The sequence below is a fragment of the Microcaecilia unicolor genome, chromosome 2 (assembly GCF_901765095.1).
Source record: "Microcaecilia unicolor chromosome 2, aMicUni1.1, whole genome shotgun sequence".
Lineage (NCBI taxonomy): Eukaryota > Metazoa > Chordata > Amphibia > Gymnophiona > Siphonopidae > Microcaecilia > Microcaecilia unicolor.
Window position 1 is genome coordinate 152,461,397 of NC_044032.1, and position 25,119 is coordinate 152,486,515.

The following is a 25,119-nucleotide window of genomic DNA, read 5'->3' on the forward strand; positions in this document are numbered from 1 at the left end:
CATAAGAATCTCCTATACCTCCAAGAGGCTCAGCGGCTGAATCCCCGACAGGCTCGGTGGTCATTATTCTTTGCCAGGTTTCATTTTCAGTTAGTGTTCCGGGCGGCGTCCCAGAATACCCCGGCAGACTCACTCTCCCGGGCATTTGAGGTCCCGGAAGAGACCAAGGAGACTCATCCGATGTTAAATCCCGCTTGTCTCAGTGCGGCTACAGGGGACGTCGCACCGATCCAGAAGTTCGTGGCGGCTGCCGATCGGAAAAAGGTCCTGCAATGGGGACACTCGTCTAGATGGGCCGGGCACTTCGGGTATCAAAAGACTCTCCGATTCATCACGAGACATTATCAATGGCCACAGATGAGACGAGATATTCTCCAGTTTGTTACCTCGTGCCCGGTGTGTGCCCGGACCAAGCCAGTAGGAGGACCCCCCGTGGGAGACCTGCAACCACTGCCTGTACCGACCAATCCCTGGTCGGAGGTATCCATGGATTTCATCACTGACCTACCCCGTTCCCAGGGTCATACCGTAATCTGGGTTGTGGTAGACCGGTTCTCAAAGATGGCTCACTTTGTTCCATTCTCGAGCCTTCCTTCGGCAGCCTCGCTAACCCAGGCCTTCATTCACCACATTTTTCGACTACATGGGCTGCCCAGTCGGATCATCAGTGACCGAGGACCCCAATTTACCTCACGATTCTGGAGAGCCTTGTGTACGGCCTTGGGAGTAGAGACCCATTTTTCATCCGCCTACCATCCTCAAACCAACAGCATGGTTGAGAGAATTAACCAGACACTGAAAGGATTCTTGCGAGCTTTTGTTAACCAACGACAAGATAACTGGGTTTCTCTCCTCCCCTGGGCCGAGTTCGCTTATAACCAAAGTGACCACTCATCCTCAGGGCAGTCCCCGTTCTTCCAGGTATACGGACGACATCCTCGGCTTCCAGGGCCGTTCCCTTCTACCGCAGTAACACCGGCGGGGGACCAAGTCGTGGCAGACCTACAGAAGGTCTGGGAGATGGCTAGGGAACAATTACAGAAGACCGTGACCAGGAATAAGATCTTTGCCGACCGCCATCGGCGGCCCGCCCCAGTGCTCCAACCAGGACAGAAGGAATGGCTGAGCACGAAGCATCTGAGATTCCGAGTGCCTTCCCGAAGACTGGGACCTCGATATGCAGGACCATTTGTGATTCAAGAACGAATTGGACCAGTAACGTATCGGTTGCGGTTACCCGGTACCCTACAAGTGCACAACGCCTTCCATGTCTCGCTATTGAAGAGGTTCCGGGGGTCCGGGTGGCACCCACACCCATCCCAAGAGGAAGATCTCCAGGTGGTCCCGGATCCGGAGTATGAGGTAGGAGAGATTCTTGATTCAAAATGGCGGCGGGGAAGACTGTACTATTTGCTATCATGGAAATCTTTTGGTCCCGAAGACAACTCCTGGGAACCCGTAGCTAATGTACATGCTCCAGAACTGGTTAAAGCCTTCCACGCCCGGTATCCGTCCAAGCCCGGGCCCCGGGAAAAGGGGTCATCCGGGGAGGATACTGTCCCGTTCCGGGCCCTTACCTGGCGGTCCGCGGACAGGAGCAGGAGCCGAGGCACCCGTGGGACCCGGGAAGGCGGGGATAGTCTGCCTGGGGGATCGGCCACTGCCGCCGGCTGCCCCGAGGCCGGCGATCCACGGAAGCTAACGCCGGCCTCGAAGAAGGAAAACCGCCGGCCAAGATGGCGGCGCCGGCGTCTTCGTTCTCCTCGCTGGAGCGGGGCCGGCGAGGTAGCTCCGCCTACTTGCGCCGGATTGGCGCACCCCCAGAGAGACTCCGCCCGCTGGGCGGGAGAACCAATCCAGGCCCCTAGGGTTGCCTGGGCGAAGGGGATTGGTTCCAACTGGCACTAGTGAAGGAACGAGCGGGGGATTTAAACGGAGCCACGGAAGGAGTCCAGTGCTTCCGTTTCGTGTTTCAGAAGCCATCTCGAGTGAAGACTGTGTTTGTTCTTCGTATCAGCTAGCCGTCCTGCTAGCTATCTCCTGTGAAGACTGTGTTTGTTCCTCATGTCAGCTAGACGTCCTGCTAGCGATCTCCTGTGAAGACAGTGTTTGTTCCTCGTGTCAGCTAGCCGTCCTGCTAGCTATCTCCTGTGAAGACAGTGTTTGTTCCTCGTGTCAGCTAGCCGTCCTGCTAGCTATCTCCTGTGAAGACAGTGTGTGTTCCTCGTGTCAGCTAGCCGTCCTGCTAGCTATCTCCTGTGAAGACTGTGTTTGTTCCTCATGTCAGCTAGACGTCCTGCTAGCGATCTCCTGTGAAGACAGTGTTTGTTCCTCGTGTCAGCTAGCCGTCCTGCTAGCTATCTCCTGTGAAGACAGTGTTTGTTCCTCGTGTCAGCTAGCCGTCCTGCTAGCTATCTCCTGTGAAGACAGTGTGTGTTCCTCGTGTCAGCTAGCCGTCCTGCTAGCTATCTCCTGTGAAGACTGTGTTTGTTCCTCGTGTCAGCTAGACGTCCTGCTAGCTATCTCCTGTGAAGACTGTGTTTGTTCCTCGTGTCAGCTAGCCGTCCTGCTAGCTATCTCCTGTGAAGACTGTGTTTGGTTCCTAGTGCTCAGCTAGCCGCCCGGCTAAGCCACCTTCACCAAGGACTGTGTACTCACATCCAGGCAGGCCAGCCGTCACCCCGCGGTTCCAGCAGTCCTGCTGGCCGCCCGCAGCTGAGGGCTCAACCCTCGGTGAACGGCGGTCGCCGCGGGTGAAGATTCGGGGTGCTCGGCTGTTTCCTGGGGCCTTGTGGGGCTCGGGGGGACTTGAGGGCTCACCAACACCAGAGCGACATCAGAGCCGCGACAATAGTGCATAGGCCAGGGGAACGTGCCTATACTTAGTCGCAACCATTTGCGCCAGTAAAAACCTGGTGTAAATCGCTGTGCCTAAATGTAGGTGCGATCCCCTGAATTCTATAAGCACACGCATAAATGTGATTGATGACCCCAACACGTCCACATTCATCCCGTAATCACACCCCCTTTTTGCTACGTATGCTGGAATTTATGCGTGCATCTTTTTAGAAAACACTTAGAAATGCGTGTAAATTCCAATTACATCCAGTTAGTGTTGATCATTGGTCATCGGCCAATTATCAACACTAATTGGCTCGTTAACTCAATTGAGTTACCACCGGGATCACCCCCTGCAGTAGAAAATAGCAAAATAATTTCTACAACGGGAAACAGCGAGTGCCAAGTTTGAAACTACTGCAGAGTTCTCGCGCTACCCCTGCAGTAATGCTGATTTGGCGCATGGCACACCTGTATGTTGGTCCTACCACTGCTTAGTAAAAGGACCCCAAAGTTAGGTGCGCATTTGCAGACTTACGCTAGTTTTCTATTCATGACAGTTGTGCACGCAGTTACCATTGTGCATAATTTAATGTGCACTACTTGCCAGCTTATAATTGAAAAAGAAAAACGCCTATATTGCGACCCAAATCGGGAGATAGACGGTTATCTCACAAAAACGAATAAAGCGGTATAATCGAAAGCCGAATTTGGACTTTTTCAACTGCACTCCGTCGCGGATGCGGACAAAGTTGATGGGGGCGTGTCAAAGGCGTGGTGAAGGCGGAACTGGGGCGTGGTTATCGGCCGATCAGAGATAGGCGCCTTTCGCCGATAATGGAAAAAAAATATGCGTTTTTAGCGAGAATTTAGGGCACTTTTCCTGGACCCTGTTTTTCCACGAATAGGGCCCCAAAAAGTGCCCTAAATGACCAGATGACCACTGGAGGGAGTCGGGGATGACCTCCCCTGACTCCCCCAGTGGTCACAAACCCCCTCCCACCACAAAAATATGCCGTTTCACGACTTTTTATGTTCACCCTCAAATGTCATACCCACCTCCCTGGCAGCAGTATGCAGGTCACTGGAGCAGTTATTAGGGGGTGCAGTGGACGTCAGGCAGGTAGACCCAGGCCCATCCCCCCCCACCTGTTACACTTGTGCTGGTAAATGGGAGCCCTCCACACCGCCCCCCAAACCCACTGTACCCACATGTAGGTGCCCCTTCACCCCTTAGGGCTATAGTAATGGTGTAGACTTGTGGGCGGTGGGTTTTGAGGGAGATTTGGGGGGCTCAACACCCAAGGGAAGGGTGCTGTGCACCTGGGAGCTCTTTTACCTTTTTTTTTTTTTTTTTGTAAAAGTGCCCCCTAGGGTGCTCGGTTGGTGTCCTGGCATGTGAGGGGGACCAGTGCACTACGAATCCTGGCCCGTCCCACGAACAAATGCCTTGGATTTATTCGTTTTTGAGCTGGGCGCTTTCATTTTCCATTATCACTGAAAAACAAAAACGCCCAGCTCACAAATTGTCGAATAAAACATGGACGTCTATTTTTTTTGAAAATACGGTTCGGTCCGCCCCTTCACGGACCCGTTCTCGGAGATAGACGTTTTTGTTCAATTATGCCCCTCTTGGCGTGCCATATAGAGAATCCGGGGAATAATGTGTACAGCGCTGTGTACAATAGAAATGATAAATAGTAGTAGTCAATTTTAGGTGAAAGATTTGTAGGTCATGGTGTTTTATCATTAACAACTTGATATCCGTATTCTGTGATTCTGTTTGTAAATAGGAATTTGTCACTCTCACTTTAAATCATTATAATTGATTTTACAGTTATTACACTTTTAGATTGTTTATTTTACATTCTACCTTCTCGTCTTTTGAAGAAATCATGGTGTTTTGTTTTTAAAGAGCTGGGTTGTTGGCCGTGATATTTATTTTTCTTGTAGAATATTTATATTTCTCAAATCCAGAAACACATTGGATAACAAAGTAGAAAATAAAGCACATACATCATAGAGTAAAACCAGACACAAAATAGTAGACTGCAGCATACTACACCAGCTCACCGACCCCATACAGTTAGGACTTGAGATATTCTAATTGAAACAAGTAAGTTTTACTGTCCATCAGAATCAGAATGTCTAATAATCTCCTTCAAAACAAACCTCTAGGGGCAGAGTTTTCCAAAGTCAGGGACCAGCAATCAAAAAGGCCATATTGAGATGAGCAGCATGTACACATGCAGAGAAGGGCGACGAAAATGATGAAAGGGATGGAACGACTTCCCTATGAAGAAAGGCTAAGAAGGTTAGGGCTCTTCAGCTTGGAGAAAAGGCGGCTGAGAGGTGATATGATAGAAGTCTACAAGATAATGAGCGGAGTAGAGTGGACAGATATGAAGTGTTTGTTTACACTTTCAAACAATAATAGAACCAGGGGACACAAGATGAAGCTAGAATATGGTACATTTAAAACAAATAGGAGAAAGTTTTTCTTTACTCAGTGTATAGTTAGACTCTGGAACTCGTTGCCGGAGAATGTAGTGACAGCACCTGGCCTTATGGAGTTTAAGGGGGGTTTGGACAGATTCCTGAAGGAAAAGTCCATTGAACGTTATTAAAAAAAAAGGGAAAAATTATTATTATTATTTTTATTTATTTATTTTTGGGGTTTTGCCAGGTTCTTGAAGCCTGGATTGGCCGCTGTCAGTGACAGGATGCTGGACTTGATGGACCCTTGGTCTTTTCCCAGTATGGTGGTGCTTATGTGCTTATGTACACAGAGAACAAGTGCATCCCAGTATTAGTAGAGCAACCAACAACCATAGTTGTATTGATGTCTGATGGGCAACCATAAATTTCAAATACACAGGAGTGTCTGCATGTAACCCACAAGACAACAAAACCAATACCTTAAATCATACTTGTCAAAGAATGGGTAACCAATGGAGTGCCTTCAAACCACCACGATTACTTCAAGGCGAGCTGCAGAATTCTGAATAAGTCGCAATGTGCAGGGGAATCTGAGGGGGGCACTTAGATAAAAGGATTTGCAGTTGCCTACCTTAGTTCTAGGGACTACAGAATCACCAAAAGAAAGTATATATTTCAGCCAACAAACCCCCTCTCAATTTATAAAATATGTGCATAATGAAAAGCTTCCCTCCCTAGTGAGGGCTAAAATTTCAAAGCACTCACTAGGGAGAATCACCGCAGGGCTAAGGTTTTCTGCAGGTTACTTGAGGTTTCTGTCACATACTTGTGACCTGGATTGGTTACTGTTGAGAAACAGGGTACTGGGCTAGATGGACCACTGGTCTGACCCAGTATGGCTATTCTTATGTTCTTATCATTTTTTGTATATTATTTCCCTCAAAATACCTTGTTCTTTCACTGTCAGTGTATTTGCCACCTTATTATTTATATGGTTCTGAAATCATATTTTTAATTTTGAAAATACTAGAAAACCTACACACCTATCAGCACTCCCTCCCCCATGTCAGAGCACAGAATGACATCTTGATGGCAACAAGATGATCTTTATTTGCCACAGAAACATGCACAATGCTGTCAGCAATTCTGTCAAAATCTGCTCTATTAGAATAGCAGGGCTGTTCTACTTTAAATGATAAATTAAAATCTTAGACCACATTTGATCAGTTGCAATTCCCCTTATTATATCTTCCCCTCTCATAGTTTCATCCTCAACTATACATTGCATTAGAGGCAATTTCTTCAAAATATTTGTACTCTTGTTCTGAAATATATTAGCAAATTCTTGAGCTGTAAGTTGCTGCAGAATATCAGCTGGAGAATGGGTCAGTAAGGAGTCCTTTTTACAGTTTTTAGTGTATCTGGGAAAAAAGGGCTTTTTTTTAATGGACTGGGAAAAGGGCCTGCAGGTAAAATTGAAACCAGCGTGCGCCTTGATCTAGGGGTAAGGGCTCATGCACTACACGTGCGGTGACTGATTGGCATGTGCCAACTGCTGATTAATGCCAGAAATGCTGTGCATGGTAGGAAATGAAAACATAATTTGTCTCAGTGGTATGGGCACATGCTAAATCTGAAATTACTGCCTGGGGGTGGGGGGTGGGCATGCTAGCCTGGCAGTAGTCTCATTTTCGCACATGCGCATAGGTTGAAGGATAGGAAAGAGAGAGTGGGGTTAAATGGGCAGTATTCACAATGGAGAAGGGTAGTTAATGGGGTTTCTCAGGGGTCTGTGCTAGGACCGCTGCTTTTTAATATATTTATAAATGATTTAGAGATGGGAGTAACTAGCGAGGTAATTAAATTTGCTGATGACACAAAGTTATTCAAAGTCATTAACTCGCGACAAGATTGTGAAAAATTACAGAAGGACCTTATGAGACTGGGAGACTGGGCGGCTGGGCAGCTAAATGGCAGATGACGTTTAATGTGAGCAAGTGCAAGATGATGCATGTGGGAAAAAAGAACCCGAATTATAGCTACGTCATGCAAGGTTCCACGTTATTAGTTACGGACCAAGAAAGGGATCTGGGTGTCATCGTTGATAATACACTGAAACCTTCTGCTCAGTGTGCTGCTGTAGCTAGGAAAGCGAATAGAATGTTGGGTATTATTAGGAAAGGTATGGAAAACAGGTGTGAGGATGTTATAATGCCATTGTATCGCTCCATGGTGCGACCGCACCTTGAGTATTGTGTTCAATTCTGGTCGCCGCATCTCAAGAAAGATATAGTAGAATTGGAAAAGGTGCAGCGAAGGGCGACTAAAATGATAGCGGGGATGGGACGACTTCACTATGAAGAAAGACTAAGGAGCCTAGGCCTTTTCAGCTTGGAGAAGAGACGACTGAGGGGAGACATGATAGAGGTATATAAAATAATGAGTGGAGTGGAACAGGTGGATGTGAAGTGTCTGTTCACGCTTTCCAAAAATACTAGGACTAGGGGGCATGCGATGAAACTACAGTGTAGTAAATTTAAAACAAATCTGAGAAAATTTTTCTTCATCTAACGCATAATTTAACTCTGGAATTTGTTGCCGGAGAACGTGGTGAAGGCGGTTAGCTTGGCAGAGTTTAAAAAAGGGTTAGATGGTTTCCTAAAGGACAAGTCCATAAACCACTACTAAATGGACTTGGGAAAAATCCACAATTCCAGGAATAACATGTATAGAATGTTTGTATGTTTGGGAAGCTTGCCAGGTGCCCTTGGCCTGGATTGGCCGCTGTCATGGACAGGATGCTGGGCTCGATGGACCCTTGGTCTTTTACCAGTGTGGCATTACTTATGTACTTATCATGGGGTAAGAATGACACCTACTGGCTGGATTTAATATTCATGATTGCTGGGTTTCTATCCAAAGACCACCACTGCAATGACTAGACTAGTGGGAGGATTCTGTATACGTCAATCAAAGTTAGGTGCTGGGACGATCCGCGCTAGTTAGTATTATATAATGATCATTCCATGTGGAATAGCTTTTATTATTTAAAAATTTTTTTTAGAATACTAGCTCAGCATGCATTTTTGCACCTAACTTTGGGGGTGAGCATTTACATCTGCCAAAGGCTGGTGTAAATGCTTGTGCCCAACTGATGGCACGTAAATGACAGTATTCTATAACTCCACACCTAAATCCTGGAAATGCCCATGCCCCTCCCATTGCCATGCCCCCTCTGAGAGCATAGGGGCGATCTGTGCATATATCCTAAGGACTGCCAGTTAAGTGCTTGTTATCCCTAATTATTGATTATCACCAATTAATCCAACTACTTTGCATGTGGCTCTTAAATCCATGCACAAAATTGAGTACCTAATAGCATCCTATACAGAATTCCCCAGTAGGTGGGGGTGGGGGTGAGAAGAAGGTCCCCCATATCTATGCAATAAAGGCTCATGCCACCAGATCCCAACCCTGGTTCCAATTTGAGCTAGTAAGATAAAGACGCAACAGGAAACTTGGATCAACAAAGCCTTGAAAACAAGTTTATCAATGTGTATATTTCTGATACTGTTTCATGTTAGTCCTGTGGTTTCTGTTGTATTTATGCTTATATTTGGCATTTTACTATTGTTGTTAACAATTGTAAGTTTTATATTAAACTGTACCTGTTAATAAACCGCCTTGGGTGAATCTCTTCATAAAGGCAGTTAATAAATCCCAATATGTATATATAAAATAGAGTAGTGAGATAATTACATTTTTAAACAATTGTTCTATAATGTTGGTATTATGAATATTAAATGCATATGCATGTTTATAGCACAGATGTCTACTGGGTTCTCCCCTGAGAGCATTCTGGACTATAGAAGCCCCAAACAAGTGCAGGAATTTGTGGAAACAAAGCTTCGCCCCAGACCAGGGCTCCTGAGAATTTCCTGTATGGCAGAAACAGATGCAGTAATTGATTTGATCAAGGAATGCTTCCCGCTTCCTGTGACTCACATAATCAAGGTAATGTACCATAGCCATATTTCCCTTATTAATATCTGGGCACTGTGCAGCTGTACTGAGGCTTCATGCTCAAGATACTGCATAAAAGTGTTTATTTACAAACTCCTTGTGAAGATTATTAAGTGATAATCTTGTATTCTTGTTCAGGTTTGTGTAGTAGTTTGAAACAAACTCTTTACCCATTTTGCTATCACAATTAGTCCATCACAGTCTTCTGCCATGAGAAGCGTAAAGTAATCAGTCTGTCTTCACAGTCCTAATTCTTGTCTTTAATAGTATCAATTGCCTGCAGTCACCACAGATGATCCAGGAAACTGAGAAAGAGGTGACAGACCCCGGTTCTGGGGACTTGTTTCAGTTTTACCCCGGTTTGTGTCAGGGCAGCTTTGGAATTCAGTGTAGTACATCCTTCTCAGCTGAATATCCTGACTGGAGGGAAGGTTTGGGATGATGATTGATGATGGCTGTCATCTGATTCAGTCCTACTCAATCCTGGTGGAATCTGCTGGTGTATGTTTATTGTAGCAGATATGTGTGCTGGAGCAAGCAGTGCAAAGGAATTCATTTGGGAGCTGTAGAGGAGTTTAATTGTAGTGAGGAATTGCATGATGACGGTACTGTACCATAAATTAAAGCAAATCTGAGTCCATGGGTATCTCTGTTCTAGTACCACGTCTTTTTAGGTTCTTTTGCTGACTGATCTGGTTGTGTTCCAGAGTAACTCTGTATGGAGGAGAGGTTAAAGGGCAAGCGGGTAAACATTTCTCTGCAAATATTGAATCTAACAGGGAGGCTCGTACATTAAAGGAACAGATGCCCAGGACCGGTCGGACATTGATATAGTGCTGTTCACTGAAGCCTTTGCAAGTATGGAAGACTGCAGGAAGAAACGGACCCCAAGCATTAGAAGATCTGGAAAAACGGCTGAAAAAATCGTCATGGGCCAGCAGGTCAGCGCTGAGATGGCTGTGGTTTTTCTCTTTTACTTAACTGCTGACATGAGCTTTATTTACTCCAGATGTCATGTGTGTAAAAGCCAGGTTGAGCTCTTGCAAAAAGAAACCATAACTTTTCTGCTTATGACCCACATCGCCTTCCTAAAATTGGTATAACATATATGGTGTAAACTGAGTTTCTTATTTAATTATAGTGAATAAATCACGTTATATGGCTGTGTGCATAGCTTGAAAATCGTGCTCACTATTCAAAGCATGGTAGGCTTAGAGGGATTATTTAGTAATATTTCACAGGGATATTTGTTGTGGAATAGGTTGTCTAAAATGGGATGATGCTCACAGGAAACTGCTTCAAACAAGAAGTAAAATATGGCATCCTAAAGCAGGAACATAACTCATCTTTGTTCTTAGGTAAATAGTATAATTTGTTATTTATTTGTTGCATTAGTATCCCACATTGTCCCACCTATTTGCAGGCTCAATGTGGCTTACATTATGCCGTAATGGCGACCGCCATTTCCGGAATGAGAAATACAAAGTGGTATTGCATTAAAATTCATAAGTGATAGAGTAAATTAAGCAGTCAGGTATGGAGAGTTCATCACCGGAATGAGAAATAAAGTGGTAGTGCGTTAAAGTTCATTAGTGACAAAGTATATAAGCATTCAAGCATAGAGCGTTCGGTTTTGTTCAGTTCTGGTACACATTTCGTTGTCTGGCATTTAGGATGGATCATTGTGGTAAGCCTTTTTGAACAAGTTGGTTTTTAGTGATTTTCGGAAGTTTGTTAGGTCGTGCATTGTTTTTATGAAATTTGGTAGTGCATTCCATAGTTGCGTGCTTAATGTGGATATCCCCTTTAGCCTGGTGAGCTGGTGTGTAAAATGGATTACCATTCATATTCCTGAAGAGAGAAGAAGCAGCCCACTGTTGAATGGGTTTAACTAGAGAAGTGTTTGCACCAAAGCCCACAGTCACATGAGCTAGGCAATACCGGGAACACAGCGGATTTTGTTGCTACAGTGTAGCTAATGAAGCAGGTCATTTCCTGCCCTTTGCAGGTTCTTTGCAATACCAGGTATCTGTCATTCTGGGAAACATGTGTGTACAATGCTAAAATTGGAACTGGTACTGTGTGGGAGTGCTTTTGGGACATGATGTTTGGGTTGTGCTGAGCCTCACAAGTCCAAGGAGAATTTGCCACAATACTAGCAGGTGAGTCAGGATATACATAAGCCAACAGTTCAGTGGCATCAGAATTGCAGGTGCTGGCTTAGAGGTGTAAAGAGTGTGTCCTCCACCAGAAGAAATGTGAGTGAAATCTAGGTGGCCTGAGGTAGGTTGTCAGCACAGGGGGTGAGTGGGGAGGGAAATGAAGGTAGTGCCAGCATGTAGGCATTAACAGGGGTCAACCAAGTGCTTTGCTGGTTTTGTTTCTTGGTGTGCAGAGTAAGGAGGCTAATGGTTAGAGTAGCAGGGAAGTCATGAATCAAACCTGACTGACATTCCTTCTGACTTTAGGCAAATCACTTAACCCTCTAAGGCACATTACATTGAGGTGCAACAGGTATTTTCCTGATTCTGGCAATAAACTACTACTGGAAAGGTATGAACCAAATCTCCCCCCTCCCCCTGAAACCCCCCCAAAACAAAACCCTTTTTTCCATAATGCCTGCAGTGTTGAAGTGGATATGAAAAGGATCATGGGGCAGGTAGGGTCTGAAGCTGTGAAAGGAGCAGCAATATCTAAGTAGGGCATGATTAAAGTACAGGCAAAATAGGCACATGCCTATGGTCCATATGTTTAGGAGGGGGCCTCTTATATGCTAATTCAGGGGGTCTTTTACTAAGCCGCAGTAGCGTTTTTAGCTCATGGTAGAAATCATTTGGTGGTAAATGCCGAGATGCTCATAGGAATATAATGGGCATCTTGGCATTCACCACCAGCTGATTTCTACTGCAAGACCCTCTCAGTGACTCCTAAGGCAGATTTAGCTCTGGTAAGTCAACTGCTGGCTGTAAGAAATGTGCATGTGTGAGGGGAAAGGGTAGAGGAAGACGACCAGAGCCACTGCTGCCCTTGGAAGTCTGTCTATTCTCCTCACCCCCATGTACATTATCTTTCAGTCAGCAGGAGTTGTCGGAGTGATGCTTCTTACCTGATGCTTCCTCCTCTGCTGGTCCTCCTCATCAGTCAGAACCACATAGGTTCCTGTTAGTTAAAAAAAAAATATATATATATAGTTTTAATTCAAATTCTTTTTATTGGTTTTCAATACAAAGATAAACAAGAGCTCACAACAAAACAACAGAAAACAATTTACAGCAAATAGTGATCCAGGAGCTCACAAGTAAGAAGCAACTATCCAATTCTAGGTAGGAGAAAATTAAGAAAAGTTAGAGAAAGAAGAGAGGAGAGCTGGAGGAAACAAAGCAAAGCATAGAGCATGCTAGAGATATAAGACACACCAATATTTCTGCATATCCCTGGGCAACAGTGAAGTAAGATACAAGCGGAAGCCATTTCTCCCTATAACACACAAAACGAGGAGATTGCTTAGCAAGGTGCGAGTCAAACTTGTATACTGAAGCAATAAGGTCCACCACTCCTGGTAAGTGGCTTGATGTAGGGACTTCCAATGCGAGACCCCGCAGTGAAGTTTTAAAATATTTTTGATTATGATGTGGACCCCAATGTGCTCGTTTGTCTGAGGCCTATCAAAGGGTTAATTCTGCCCTGTGCTTAAGTCAGTAACCTCCAGGAGTGGTAGTATAGTGTTATGGGGACTAAAATAAGAATGTATGAAGGAGCAGATACAGTCATCGACCATAATGGACAGAATGGATGTCAGTTGACTTAAATGGCTGCATCTTTCATTAATCTTAGCTTGGCTGGATGTAGAGTAGGGTGAAAGACAGAAATAAATAAAAATGGTAAACTGGCTTGGGCACTAGTCCTGTTTTTCTACTAAATATGAGGTATGTAGTGCTGGGCATGGAGGTGTGAGGAAAGAGGGGCTTGGGAGTTGACATAATACTGTGTATCTTTACATATATAGCCCCCAGGGTCTGTAGTACCTCACTTGGCATGGATTGTTTGGTGGGGAGACCTGGGATACATTCTTCAGGGAAGGCAATGCCTTTAATCTCAGCACAGCTACTTTTAGGTTACAATGCTCTGGGATGGGACCGGCTAGGGCTAGGAGGCTATTGGCCCCTGGGATCACTCATTGTGTCATGTATTTCCATCTCTAAAAACACTTGTCTAGTAAACCAAAAACGTTTATTGAAATTCTTTAAATGATGAAGAGTAATAGGAATTAATGAAAATACAGGGTACATAAGTACATAAATAAGTACATAAATATTGCCATACTGGGACAGACCAAAGGTCCATCAAGCTCAGCATCCTGTTTCCATCAGTGGCCAATCCAAGTCACAAATATCTGGCAAGATCCCCCAAAAAGTACAAAACATTTTATGCTGCTTATCCCAGAAATAGTGGATTTTCCCCAAGTCCAATTTAATAATGATCCATGGACTTTTCCTTTAGGAAGCTGGCCAAACCTTTTTTAAACTCTGCTAAGCTAACCGCCTTTACCACATTTTCTGGCAACGAACTCCAGAGTTGAATTACACGTTGAGTGAAGAAACATTTTCTCCGATTCATTTTAAATTTACTACTTTGTAGCTTCATCGCATGCCCCCTATTGGAAAGTGTAAACAGATGCTTCATGTCTACCCGTTCCACGCCACTCATTATTTTATAGACCTTTATCGTATCTCCCCTCAGCCGTCTTTTCTCCAAGCTGAAGGGTCCCAGCCACATTAGCCTTTCCTCATAGGGAAGTCGTCCCATCCCCTTTATCATTTTCGTCACCTCTCTCTGCACCTTTTTAAATTCCACTATTCTTTTTTGAGATGCGGCGACCAGAATTGAACACAATATTTGAGGTGCGGTCGCACCATGGAGCGATACAAAGGCATTACAACATCCTCATTTTTGTTTTTCATTCCTTTTCTAATAATACCTAACATTCTATTTGCTTTCTTAGCCGCCGCCGCAGCACACTAAGCAGAAGGTTTCAATGTATCATCAACAACGCCACCTAGATCCCTTTCTTGGTCGGTGACTGCTAATGTGGAACCTTGCATGACGTAGTTATAATTCGGGTTCCTTTTTCCCACATGCATCACTTTGCACTTGCTCACATTAAACATCATCTACCATTTAGACACCCAGTCTCTTAAGGTCCTCTTGTAATTTTTCACAATCCTCTCGCGATTTAACGACTTTGAATAACTTTGTGTCGTCAGCAACTAGTTATTCCCATCTCTAGGTCATTTATAAATGTTAAAAAGCAGCGGTCCCAGCACAGAACCCTGGGGAACCCCACTAACTACCCTTCTCCATTGAGAATACTGACCATTTAACCCTACTCTCTGCTTTCTTTTAACCAGTTTTTAATCAACAATAGGACACTACCTCCTATCCCATGAGTACAAACATAGCTCTTTTCCCCTTTACCTTTTGCTTTATGAAAATTCTTTTTCTCTTTCAGATATAATCCTCCTAAGCTGAGGATTCCAGTCCCCCGCCCCATTCCTCTATTTACTTAGAGGCTGGTTAAAGGCACAGGCTGCAGGTGATCCTTTCCTTGAGCCCTGGGCCATCCTGGATCCAGTTCCTGTCTGGTATTTTGATAGAATCTGGACATGACTCAGATGTGGGTGCAGGCACTCACTTCTGTTGAACCCTGTTTCAGCTTCTGAGGTTGTCCTCTGAATCTTCCTCTTTGGTGGAAACCTTTTGTTCTCCTTTCAGAAGCCTCCTCTTGTCTCTACCCCCTCAGTGTACCTCAGCAGTACTGGTTTTGGCTTATTTACTCATCTTAGGAATAGGCACTGTGAAGTGCAATGACCTAAGCAACACCTGTAGCTACACATGTGCTAGTGTGGCAGTTCAGCCAGCCAAAGACTCCTACTCCCTATGGTGCAGAGGTATATCAGCCAAAGACAAGAAACTACCTTTGGGCTTGGTACTAATACCGTTCAGTTTTCCCTGCAATATGAGGTCTTCTCCTGCCATTACCTCACTGGTAAGGAGAGCCTTCTCAATTTCTGGAAAGCACTGGGTGGCACAAAAGGTCACATACAATGATTAGTAAAACCACTAGAGGTTTCTGTCTTCCGAACACGTTGGAACCTTAGTGGACTTTTCAATAAGCCTTATTATTATTATTTACAAAGTCCTTTTTATTAATTTTAAGTGGATCTAGTGATTATTATAAATGCTAGGATACCTTATCAGCTATTGTGTCGGTGGTTTTATGTTTTATTTTATTATGTATGTTTTTGTTGTTTTCCGCCTAGTATATTAGACAGTGTGGGCTAAATAAAAAGGTGTACAAACTTTCTGCTATTCACAGTGCATTTTTTCTAGCAATAGCCAGGCCCCCTGCAACCAGTCACAGAATCTATGACAAGATAGAAGTGGGTCACTCTTAGCAGACAATGAAAAAGGTGCCGGTACTCAGTACCCCCAAGTATCCCCCTAAAAAAAAAGCCCTGGGTATTATCTAACTACCTTAAAAAGTTGCCCAACTGATCTACATCTTTTCACAAAAACGTGCAGTAACCAGAACCTTTTTGAAGAAATTCACCCAAGGCAGTGTACAGCAAGAATAAACCAAACATAGGCAATAGACATTTACAGCAGTAAAACTTATTCAAATAACAATACACATTAAGACATAGTATGCTTCTTACAATGTCAACACAATACACCTTAAAACATCTTAACAGACAGCATGGAATGTAAGCAGAGGTGGAATATATAGACAAGCAGGAATTAGATGCAAATAAGGGTGACTAACTTATGGAAAAATTGCACATGAAGTCTGAAAAGTGTAGGAACATGATTTCCGTTGCAGTAGGAGTAGGTAAGCAAGTCTTGCTACAGTACGTGCAGCTTGTGTTAGTCCTTGTGTATGTGACTAGCTAGTTAGTTGATTCTTCCATTAAAGGCTTAGGAGAAGATCCAAGCTTTCACCTGCTTCCTGAAATAGACAGTCTTGCATTAAGCCTTCCTAGGAGTAGAGTGTCAGGGTAGGGGCTACTCTGGAGAAGGCATGTTGCTGGGTGTCATATTGCATAATTTCCTTCACAGAGGCTTTGGTTCGGGATATTCCTTGGAAGGACCTTAGCGACCTTTGAGGTGTGTAGGTGTGTTCTTAAAGTAACTTGGAGGGGCATAATTGAACGGCGCCGGCCATCTATATGCCCGGCGCCGCAAGCAGTGGCCCCGAACCGTATTATCAAAAAAGATGGCCGGCCATCTTTCATTTTGATAATACGGTTGGGGCCGGCCAAATGTCAGAGATGGCCGGCATCGGTTTTCGTCGATAATGGAAACCGATGCCGGCCATCTCAAACCCAGCCAAATCCAAGGCATTTGGTCATGGAAGGAGCCAGCATTTGTAGTGCACTGGTCCCCCTCACATGCCAGGACACCAACCGGGCACCCTAGGGGGCACTGCAGTGGACTTCAAAAATCGGTCCCAGGTGCATACCTCCCTTACCTTGTGTGCTGAGCCCCCCCAAATGCCCCCCAAAACACACTACCCACAACTGTACAACACTGCCATAGCCCTAAGGGGTGAAGGGGGGCACCTACATGTGGGTACAGTGGGTTTGGGGGGGGGTTGGAGGGCTCCCATTTACCACCACAAGTGTAACAGGTAGGGGGGATGGGCCTGGGTCCACCTGCCTGAAGCTCCAGGGACCTGCACACTGCTGTCATGGAGCTGGGTATGATATTTGAGGCTGGCATAGAGGCTGGAAATTTTTTTTTAGGGTGGGAGGGGGTTGGTGACCACTGGGGGAGTAAGGGGAGGTCATCCCCGATTCCCTCCGGTGGTCATCTGCTTAGTTGTGGCACTTTTTTGAGGCTTGGTCCTAAAAATAAATGGACAAAGTGAAGAAGGCAAACTGCTCGTCAGAGCCGGCCTTCTTTTTTCCATTATCGGCTGAATCTGGCCATCTCATAACCACGCCCCCGTCCCGCCTTCCATACCCTGCGGAAACGCCCCCTTTAACTTTGGCTGGCTCTGCGACGGAAAGCAGTTGAAGCCGGCCAAAATTGGCTTTCGATTATATTGATTTGGCCGGGTTCAGGAGATGGCCGGCCATCTCCCGATTTGTGTTGGAAGATGGCCGGCGATCTCCTTCAAAAATAAGCAGGATAGTAGATGATGGTAGATAAAGACCTGTATAGTCCATCCAATCTGCCCAAGAAGGTAAACTCATGACATAAGGTATGATATGATACTACATCCTTGATCTTGATTTGCCCTTGTCATGATCAGGGCACAGACCATAGAAGTCTGCCCAGCACAACATTCCATGCTACCAATCCCAGGGCAAGCAGTTGTTCCCTGTGTCTGTCTCAATAGCAGACTATAGACTTTGCCTCTAGGAATTTATCCAAACCTTTTTTAAACCCAGGTTCACTAACTGCTGTTACCACATCCTCTGGCAAAGAGTTCAAGAGCTTAACTATTCGTTGAGTGAAAAAATATTTCCTTCTATTTGTTTTAAAAGTATTTCCATGTAACTTCCTTGAGTGTCCCCTAATCTCTGTATTTTTGGAACGAGTAACAAATCAAAGCACTTCTACTCATTCTACACTACTCAGGATTTTGTAGACCTCAATCATATATTCCCTCATCCATCTCTTTTCCAAGCTGAAGAGCCTTTCCTCATATGAGAGGAGTTCCACTCCCTTTATCGTTTTGGTTGCTCTTCTTTGAACCTTTTCTAATTCTGCTATATCTTCTTTGAGATACGGTGACCAGAACTGAATGAAATACTCAAGGTGCAGATGCACCATGGAGCGATACAAAGGATGTGGTATAATCTGAAATACGTAAATATAATAGATTGTAATAATTCCTTTTTGATGGATAAATTCTAATTAATGCCAATTAGTGTCAATAATTGTTGGCAATTATCAGCACTGATTGGCTTGTTAACTAATTAAATTGCGTGCAAATCCAGAATATGACCAAATTTCAGAGCACAACTTAAGTTGCGCTATATAGAATCCAGGGAATTGCAGTGAGATTTAAAAAAAAAGAAGTTTTTGTTACCTTTATACCTCTTATCTCTCTTGTTTGATACATCTTCCGCATAGATATAGTTCACGTCTCTATTAGTTAAGAATTTTCAACAAACTCGGCAAAATATTAGTAGAGTATAATAATTTCACAGTTTTTATGAACTTATCCCCAAATCTCATCCATTCTACAACTTGAAACTAATACACCCATTCCACACTATCCACACCTTCTCAGCATCAAGAGAGACCTGCCATTGGTTGCTATTCTATTCTATATCCTGATAACCTTGGGCCCATATATTCCTATGGGTGTCTCTAGTGTTTTAGCGTACACTACTTTTAGCGCGTGCTAAAAATGCTAGCGCACGTTAGTCAACAGAGCCCCTTGTATTAACTCTAGTAAGGCACATCTTTTCTTAAATCCTATTTGATACATCTGAATAATTGCAAAGATGTTTGACTGCAATATTTTGGACAAAATTGTTCTATATATTAGTAAATGTTTATTAGTGAAATACGTTTATCATTCTGGGGAAACTGAAAATATTTCTGGATTTTTTTCGAAGCCCAGACTTTCAACCCTATCCATTTTGATGGTTCACTTGGATTTATTATATGACAGATAAACTTTGTATAGGGCCTCTTTTATCAAGCCGCTTTAGCGGCTCCCGGTGTGGTAACGCCAACAAAGCCCATGGGCTCCGTTGGCATTGCTGCAAGGCTTGATAAGAGGCCCATAATGTTTATATCTTTAATTTATTCTTATCTACTTGGGCAGCTCTGTATGTTTTACCTTACTAAACCAAAAAAAAACCTATACTTATTCTGCATTAATTTGTATCTATATAACTATAAATAAGTCTTTGGATCATTTCAAATTGTACCTATTTGATAAAACTGATTCTTCTTCTCTCTTCTGTTGTAGGATTTTGATGGAGAAATGCACTCCTTTTTCTGTAAGATTCCAGTTTTATTGCTACAAGAATCTCCATATTCACACTCTTGATATCATGCCCTGTTATGATGCACTGGGACCAGTTCCATCTGAAGGTACTGGATGGAGATACTTATGCTCTTCTTACCATCCAGCTCTGTTTTACCTGGTTCTAGAACGTAGTGCTGGCCTGTGGTTGAGTGGAAACCATAAAAAGGAAATCTATTCTGAAATGGAATCCTGCAGGCTATCTATAAACCTTTTAGTAGGCCCAAGTACATCAAATTTTCTATGCGCTAATTCCGAATTAACCCACCACCCCCATGCCTCCATTGAATGGAGTCCATTCCCTAAGCCTGAGACAGGAGACTAAACCTGGGAGCCACAACATTGTCTTGCTACAGGGCCATCAATATTTGAAATGTCCACATGCAAAATAATTCTATTAATTTTTAGAAAATTTGTCTCCCCCTCCTCCAATATTGTAGATTTTTTTATTTAATGCAAAATTTTAACATGCAAATTGATTATATGTGTTTTAATCCAAATATTAATATGTCAAATTAATTGTATTAATTGGGATTTGTTAATTGCCACTCAAGGTGGTGTACAGCAAGGACAGTTTAACAAAAAACTTAAAATTTTGTTAAAGGCATAACAACAGTGAAATGACCAAATATACTGTCACATTTCTAGATGAGTGAGCCCTTGAACCGTCACTGGGGTCTGGAGGGTCCCAGTTTACGGTAGGCAAGTCACTCCCAGAGGAGTAAAGGCACACGGGTGGCTCTGAGAAGAGCCCTTGGGGGCAGGCCCATGGCTATGTGGGCCCATGGTACCTCAGGTACTGGAAGAGGTTAGAGGAATCCCCACTAGTGTGAGGGGGCAGACTTGTGACGGGCACAGACAGGGCAAGATGTCACGTAGTTGCATTAGTTTCTCCTCAGCTGTGGCCACCAGTAAACTCGAGAAATGAATTCCAACAAGCCTCGGAATCCCGGATGGCCATTGATCTTGGATTCATGCCCCAACTTCAGTACCAGGTCTCAAAGCCACTTGGGCATCCCAGTCTTGCCCAGAGGAAGCAGCACAGAAAAAGCTGTCTGAATCTTGGCAGGGTCCAGGTTGGTCTGAAGGTTGGAACTCTCTTCGGTGGTCTCCAGAGCTTGAGAGAGGGAATCAGCCCGAACGTTTTTTTTCAGCTGGGCAGAAGACCACCCAAAAATGGTATCTAGAAAAGAACAGAGACCATCTGGCATGGCAGGGGTTAACTCTATGGGCCTTCTATAGATATAGAAGGTTCTTATGGTCTGTAGTCACAGTAAATGGGTGTTTGGCTCCCTTGAGGAGATGGCGCCATTCCTCTATCATAAGTGTCCAAAAGGCCTATTATAGTAACATAGTAAGTGACTGCAGATAAAGACCTTATACGGTCCATCCAGTCTGCCCAACAAGATAAACTTATTATACTTGATACGCGATACTTTATATATATATACCCGAGTTTGATTTGTCCTTGCCATTCTCAGGGCACAAACCATATAAGTCTGCCCAGCACTCTTCTTGTACTAAAAGTTCTGAAGCTAACTTCGAAGCCCCTTAAAATTTACACTCCAGCCCATCACTATCTATTCAGTCACAATCAGGGTGTAGACCGTAGAAGTCTGCCCAGCTCCCATTTTGTTTCCAATTACTGGCGTCGCCACCCAATCTCTGCTAAGATTCCACGGAACCATTCCTTCTAAACAGGATTCCTTTGTGTTTATCCCACGCATGTTTGAATTCCATTACCGTTTTCATCTCCACCATCTCCTGCGGGAGGGCATTCCACGTATCCACCACTCTCTCCATGAAAAAATACTTCCTGATATTACTCCTGAGTTTGCCCCCTCTTCAACCTCAATTCATGTCCTCTAGTTCTACCACTTTCACGTCTCCAGCAAAGGTTTGTTTGTGGATTAATACCTTTCAAATATTTGAACGTCTGTATCATGTCACCCCTGTTTCTCCTTTCCTCCAAGGTATACATGTTCAGGTCAGCAAGTCTCTCCTCATACGGTTTGCAACGTAAATCCCATACCATTTTTGTAGCTTTTCTTTGCACCACTTCCAGTCTTTTTACATCCTTAACTAGATACGGCCTCCAAAACTGAACACAGTACTCCAAGTGGGCCCTCACCAATGACTTGTAGAGGGGCATCGACACCTTTCTTCTGCTAGTTATACCCCTTTCTATGCAGCCTAGCATCCGTCTGACCACGGCCGTCACCTTGTCACATTGTTTCTTCACCTTTAGCTCCTCGGACACCAACACCCCAAGGTCTCTCTCCTTAGTCAAGCTTACTAATCTCTCCCCTCCTATTCAGTACCTCTCTTTCGAGTTTCTGTACCCCAAGTGCATCACTCTGCACTTCTTGGCATTAAATTTTAACCCTTGACCATTCTTCTAACGTTCGGAGATCTCTTCTCATCATTTCTACTCCCTCCAGGATATCCACTGTATTAGCTATTTTCATGTCATCTGCAAAAAGGCAAACCTTTCCTTCCAACCCTTCAGCAATATCAACCACAAATATATTAAACAGAATAGGCCCCAGCACCGACCCCTGAGGAACTCCACTGCTCACCTTCCTTTCCTCCAAGCAGATTCCATTTACCACCACCCTCTGCCATCTGTCGGTCAACCAGTTTCCTATCCAGTTCACCACTTTTGGTCCTACGTTCAGCCCTTTCAGCTTATTAACGGGTCTTCTGTGGGAGACCGTATCAAAGGATTTGCTGAAATCCAAGTAGATTACATCTAGCGCATGTCCTTCATCCAGTTCTTTGGTCACCCAGTCAAAGAACTCAATAAGATTCATTTGGCTGGATTTTCCTTTGGTAAAGCCATGTTGTCTGGGGTCCTGTAACCCATTGGTTTCTAGAAAGTTAACTATTCTTTCTTTCAGCAGCGATTCCATTATTTTTCCTACCACCGACGTGAGACTTACCGGTCTGTAGTTTCCCACTTCTTCCCTGTCTCCACTTTTGTGAAGAGGGACCACATCCGCTTGTCTCCAATCCCACGGAACCTCTCCCATCTCTAAAGATCTATTAAATAAATCTTTAAGAGGTCCCACCAGTACCTCTCTGAGCTCCTTCGGTATCCTGGGATGTATCCCATCCGGCCCCATAGCCTTGTCCACTATCAGATTCTCCAGCTGTTTATAAACTCTTTCTTCCGTAAATGGCGCAGTATCCACTCCATTCCCAGATGTTCCCTCAGCAGCCGACCACAGTCCTTCACCAGGATTTTCCTCCATGAACACTGAAGAGAAGTAATTACTTAGCATTTCATCCTTTAGATTGTAAGCTCCTTTGAGCAGGGACTGTCCTTCTTTGTTAAACTGTACAGCACTGCGTAACCCTAGTAGCACTCTAGAAATGTTAAGTAGTAGTAGTAGCATGTTCGCTTTATCTTCATCACTCTCCACATAGCCATTCTCATCATCTTTCAGTCTCGCAATTCCATTCCTATCTTTTCTTTTTTCTCCTTTCTCCAATATATCTGAAAAAGGTCTTGTCACCTCTCTTTATATCTTTAGCCATTTTTCCTTAGCTGTATTTTCCTCTTCACTTCTTTGAGTTTAATCTGATAATCTTTTCCGTGATTCTCTCATTTCATTCTTTTGTATTTCTTGAACAAAGCCTTTTTTGCTCTTATTTTTTCCAGCTACTTGTTTGGAGAACCAGATAGGCTTCCTGCTTCTCTTGTTTTTGTTTACTTTCCTTGCATAAAGATCAGTTGCCATATTTGTAGCAGCCTTTAGTTTTGACCACTGATTTTCCACATCTCCAATGCCTTCCCACTCTAAGAGATCCTTCTTCAGGTATTCCCCCATTTTATCAAAATCAGTACGTCTGAAATCCAGTACTTTGAGTTTTGTGCGTCTACACTCTGCCTTTGCCCTTAAATGAAACCATATTGCGTGATGATCACTATTACATAGGTGGGAACTCACCCGGATATTGAAAACACTTCCTCCATTCGTGAGCACTAGATCCAGCATCAATCCTTCATCGATCCTTCTCTTGTGGGTTCTGTTACCATTTGTCTGAGCAAGGCACTTTTACAGGCGTCCACAATCTCCCTACTTCTTTCAAATTCCGCAGATGGGATGTTCCAATCCACATCAGACAAACTGAAATCTCCCAACAGTAGCACCTCTCCTTTTATACCAATCTTTTGAATATCTTCTATCAGATCTTTGTCTAACTTTTCCGTTTGTGCCGGAGGTCTGTAGATAACCCCTGTGTGGATACAGGTTCCGTCTTCTCTTTCCAGGATGATCCATAAAGCTTTTTCCTTTCCTCAGTTTCCCCTCATTTCAGCCGTTATGATATTGTCTCTCACATACAGCGCCACTCCTCCACCTCTTCGGCCCTCTCTATCCTTCCTAAAAAGATTATAGCCTGGTACAGTCACATCCCATTCATGGGAATCGTTGAACCACGTCTCTGTAATAGCAACAATATCCAATTTTTCTTAAACATCGGGGCTTGCAAGTCTTGAACCTTATTACTTAGACTACGAGCATTTGTGCTCATTGCTTAGTGAGTTTAGGTGGTTTTCAATATTTACATGACCTTTCCCTCTGCCATCATGTTTATTTTGGGGGTGACTTTCCGAATTCCCTTGTTTCCTTTTGTCACCCTCACACTCTAGTTTAAGTGTCTAGAAACATACTGTCTGAATTTCTTCCCAAGGATCCTTTTTCCATCACAGAAAGATTTAGCCCATCATTACAGTACAGCCTGTTATTTTTCCACGTATTACCCCATGCTCCTATATATCTAAAACTTATATATCTATTATGAATTCAATCTACTGGTTACAGATCTATTGATATAATCGCACATAAATACACATCTGCAACGCTAAATGTTTAACTTATTTATTTATTTAATGGACCATCAGAGGTAAACTTTCTTGAGATAAAAATCTCATACTTTTTGGAAGTAGGTGAAACACCTAGATTGTCAGTCCTTGAAACCAATCTGTTTCATACAATTAAAAAAAATATCTCTTATATATGGTTCCGTTATTACTCCATTTCTAAATTAACATTCGGTTTTCATTCATTTTCATTCTTTTTACTCCATTGTTAAATTATCATGCAGTACAAAATAAGGGTTGCCTTGAAACAGCATAGGTGAAACACATGTTGGCACATATTCCCTTGGAAGAAATTTAGAAGATATGCACTTACAAGCTCAAGATAAGTACTTATCATAAAGAGTACTTGAAGATTTAAGAAAACTCTTTATGATAATTTAACAATGGAGTAAAAGGAATGAAAATGAATGAAAAACGAATGCTAATTTAGAAATGGAGTAATGGAACCATATACAAAAGATATTTTCAAAAACATTGTATGAAACAGTTGCATGTAGGGCATCTGGGTATAGAAACCTAATGCTGTTTCCATGGTCAGGGCTTGGCCCGATAGTTTTATGACTTTTTGGGGCATCTGAGCATGTAGCGGTCTTTCTCCCCACAATACAGACACAAATTCTGGGACCAGCATCTCTGCTTCTCCTGCTCTGAGAGAGAAGAGTGGTCCACCTGAATCGGCTCTCCTAAATTGGAAGGAGTGGGAGTCTTGATAGGCACCCACAGGCTCAGCTGGAAGCTAGGTGATTGGCAAATATCGTCCTTTGGGAGGATTGTTGTTCCCGAGTCCATTCCTGAAAATGAATATCCACTTGGTTGCAGAGGTGAATGAGGTCATCTAAGGATGAAGGAAGGTCCCGTCCAACCAGTTAATCCTTTGAGGTGC

At 43.7% G+C, this 25,119-nt stretch overlaps 1 protein-coding gene across 1 annotated transcript in view; it reads left to right on the plus strand.

Moving 5' to 3' along the window:
• The window catches only part of LOC115463164, a 60,294-nt gene that overhangs the window by 22,022 nt on the left and 13,153 nt on the right, over positions 1 to 25,119 (plus strand). The window contains exons 4-6 of the mRNA XM_030193413.1: positions 9,101 to 9,291; positions 10,080 to 10,241; positions 19,292 to 19,416. Of these exons, the coding sequence (XP_030049273.1) occupies positions 9,101 to 9,291; positions 10,080 to 10,241; positions 19,292 to 19,372 (434 nt within the window). The 3' untranslated portion in view covers positions 19,373 to 19,416. The remainder of the gene's footprint in view (positions 1 to 9,100; positions 9,292 to 10,079; positions 10,242 to 19,291; positions 19,417 to 25,119) is intronic.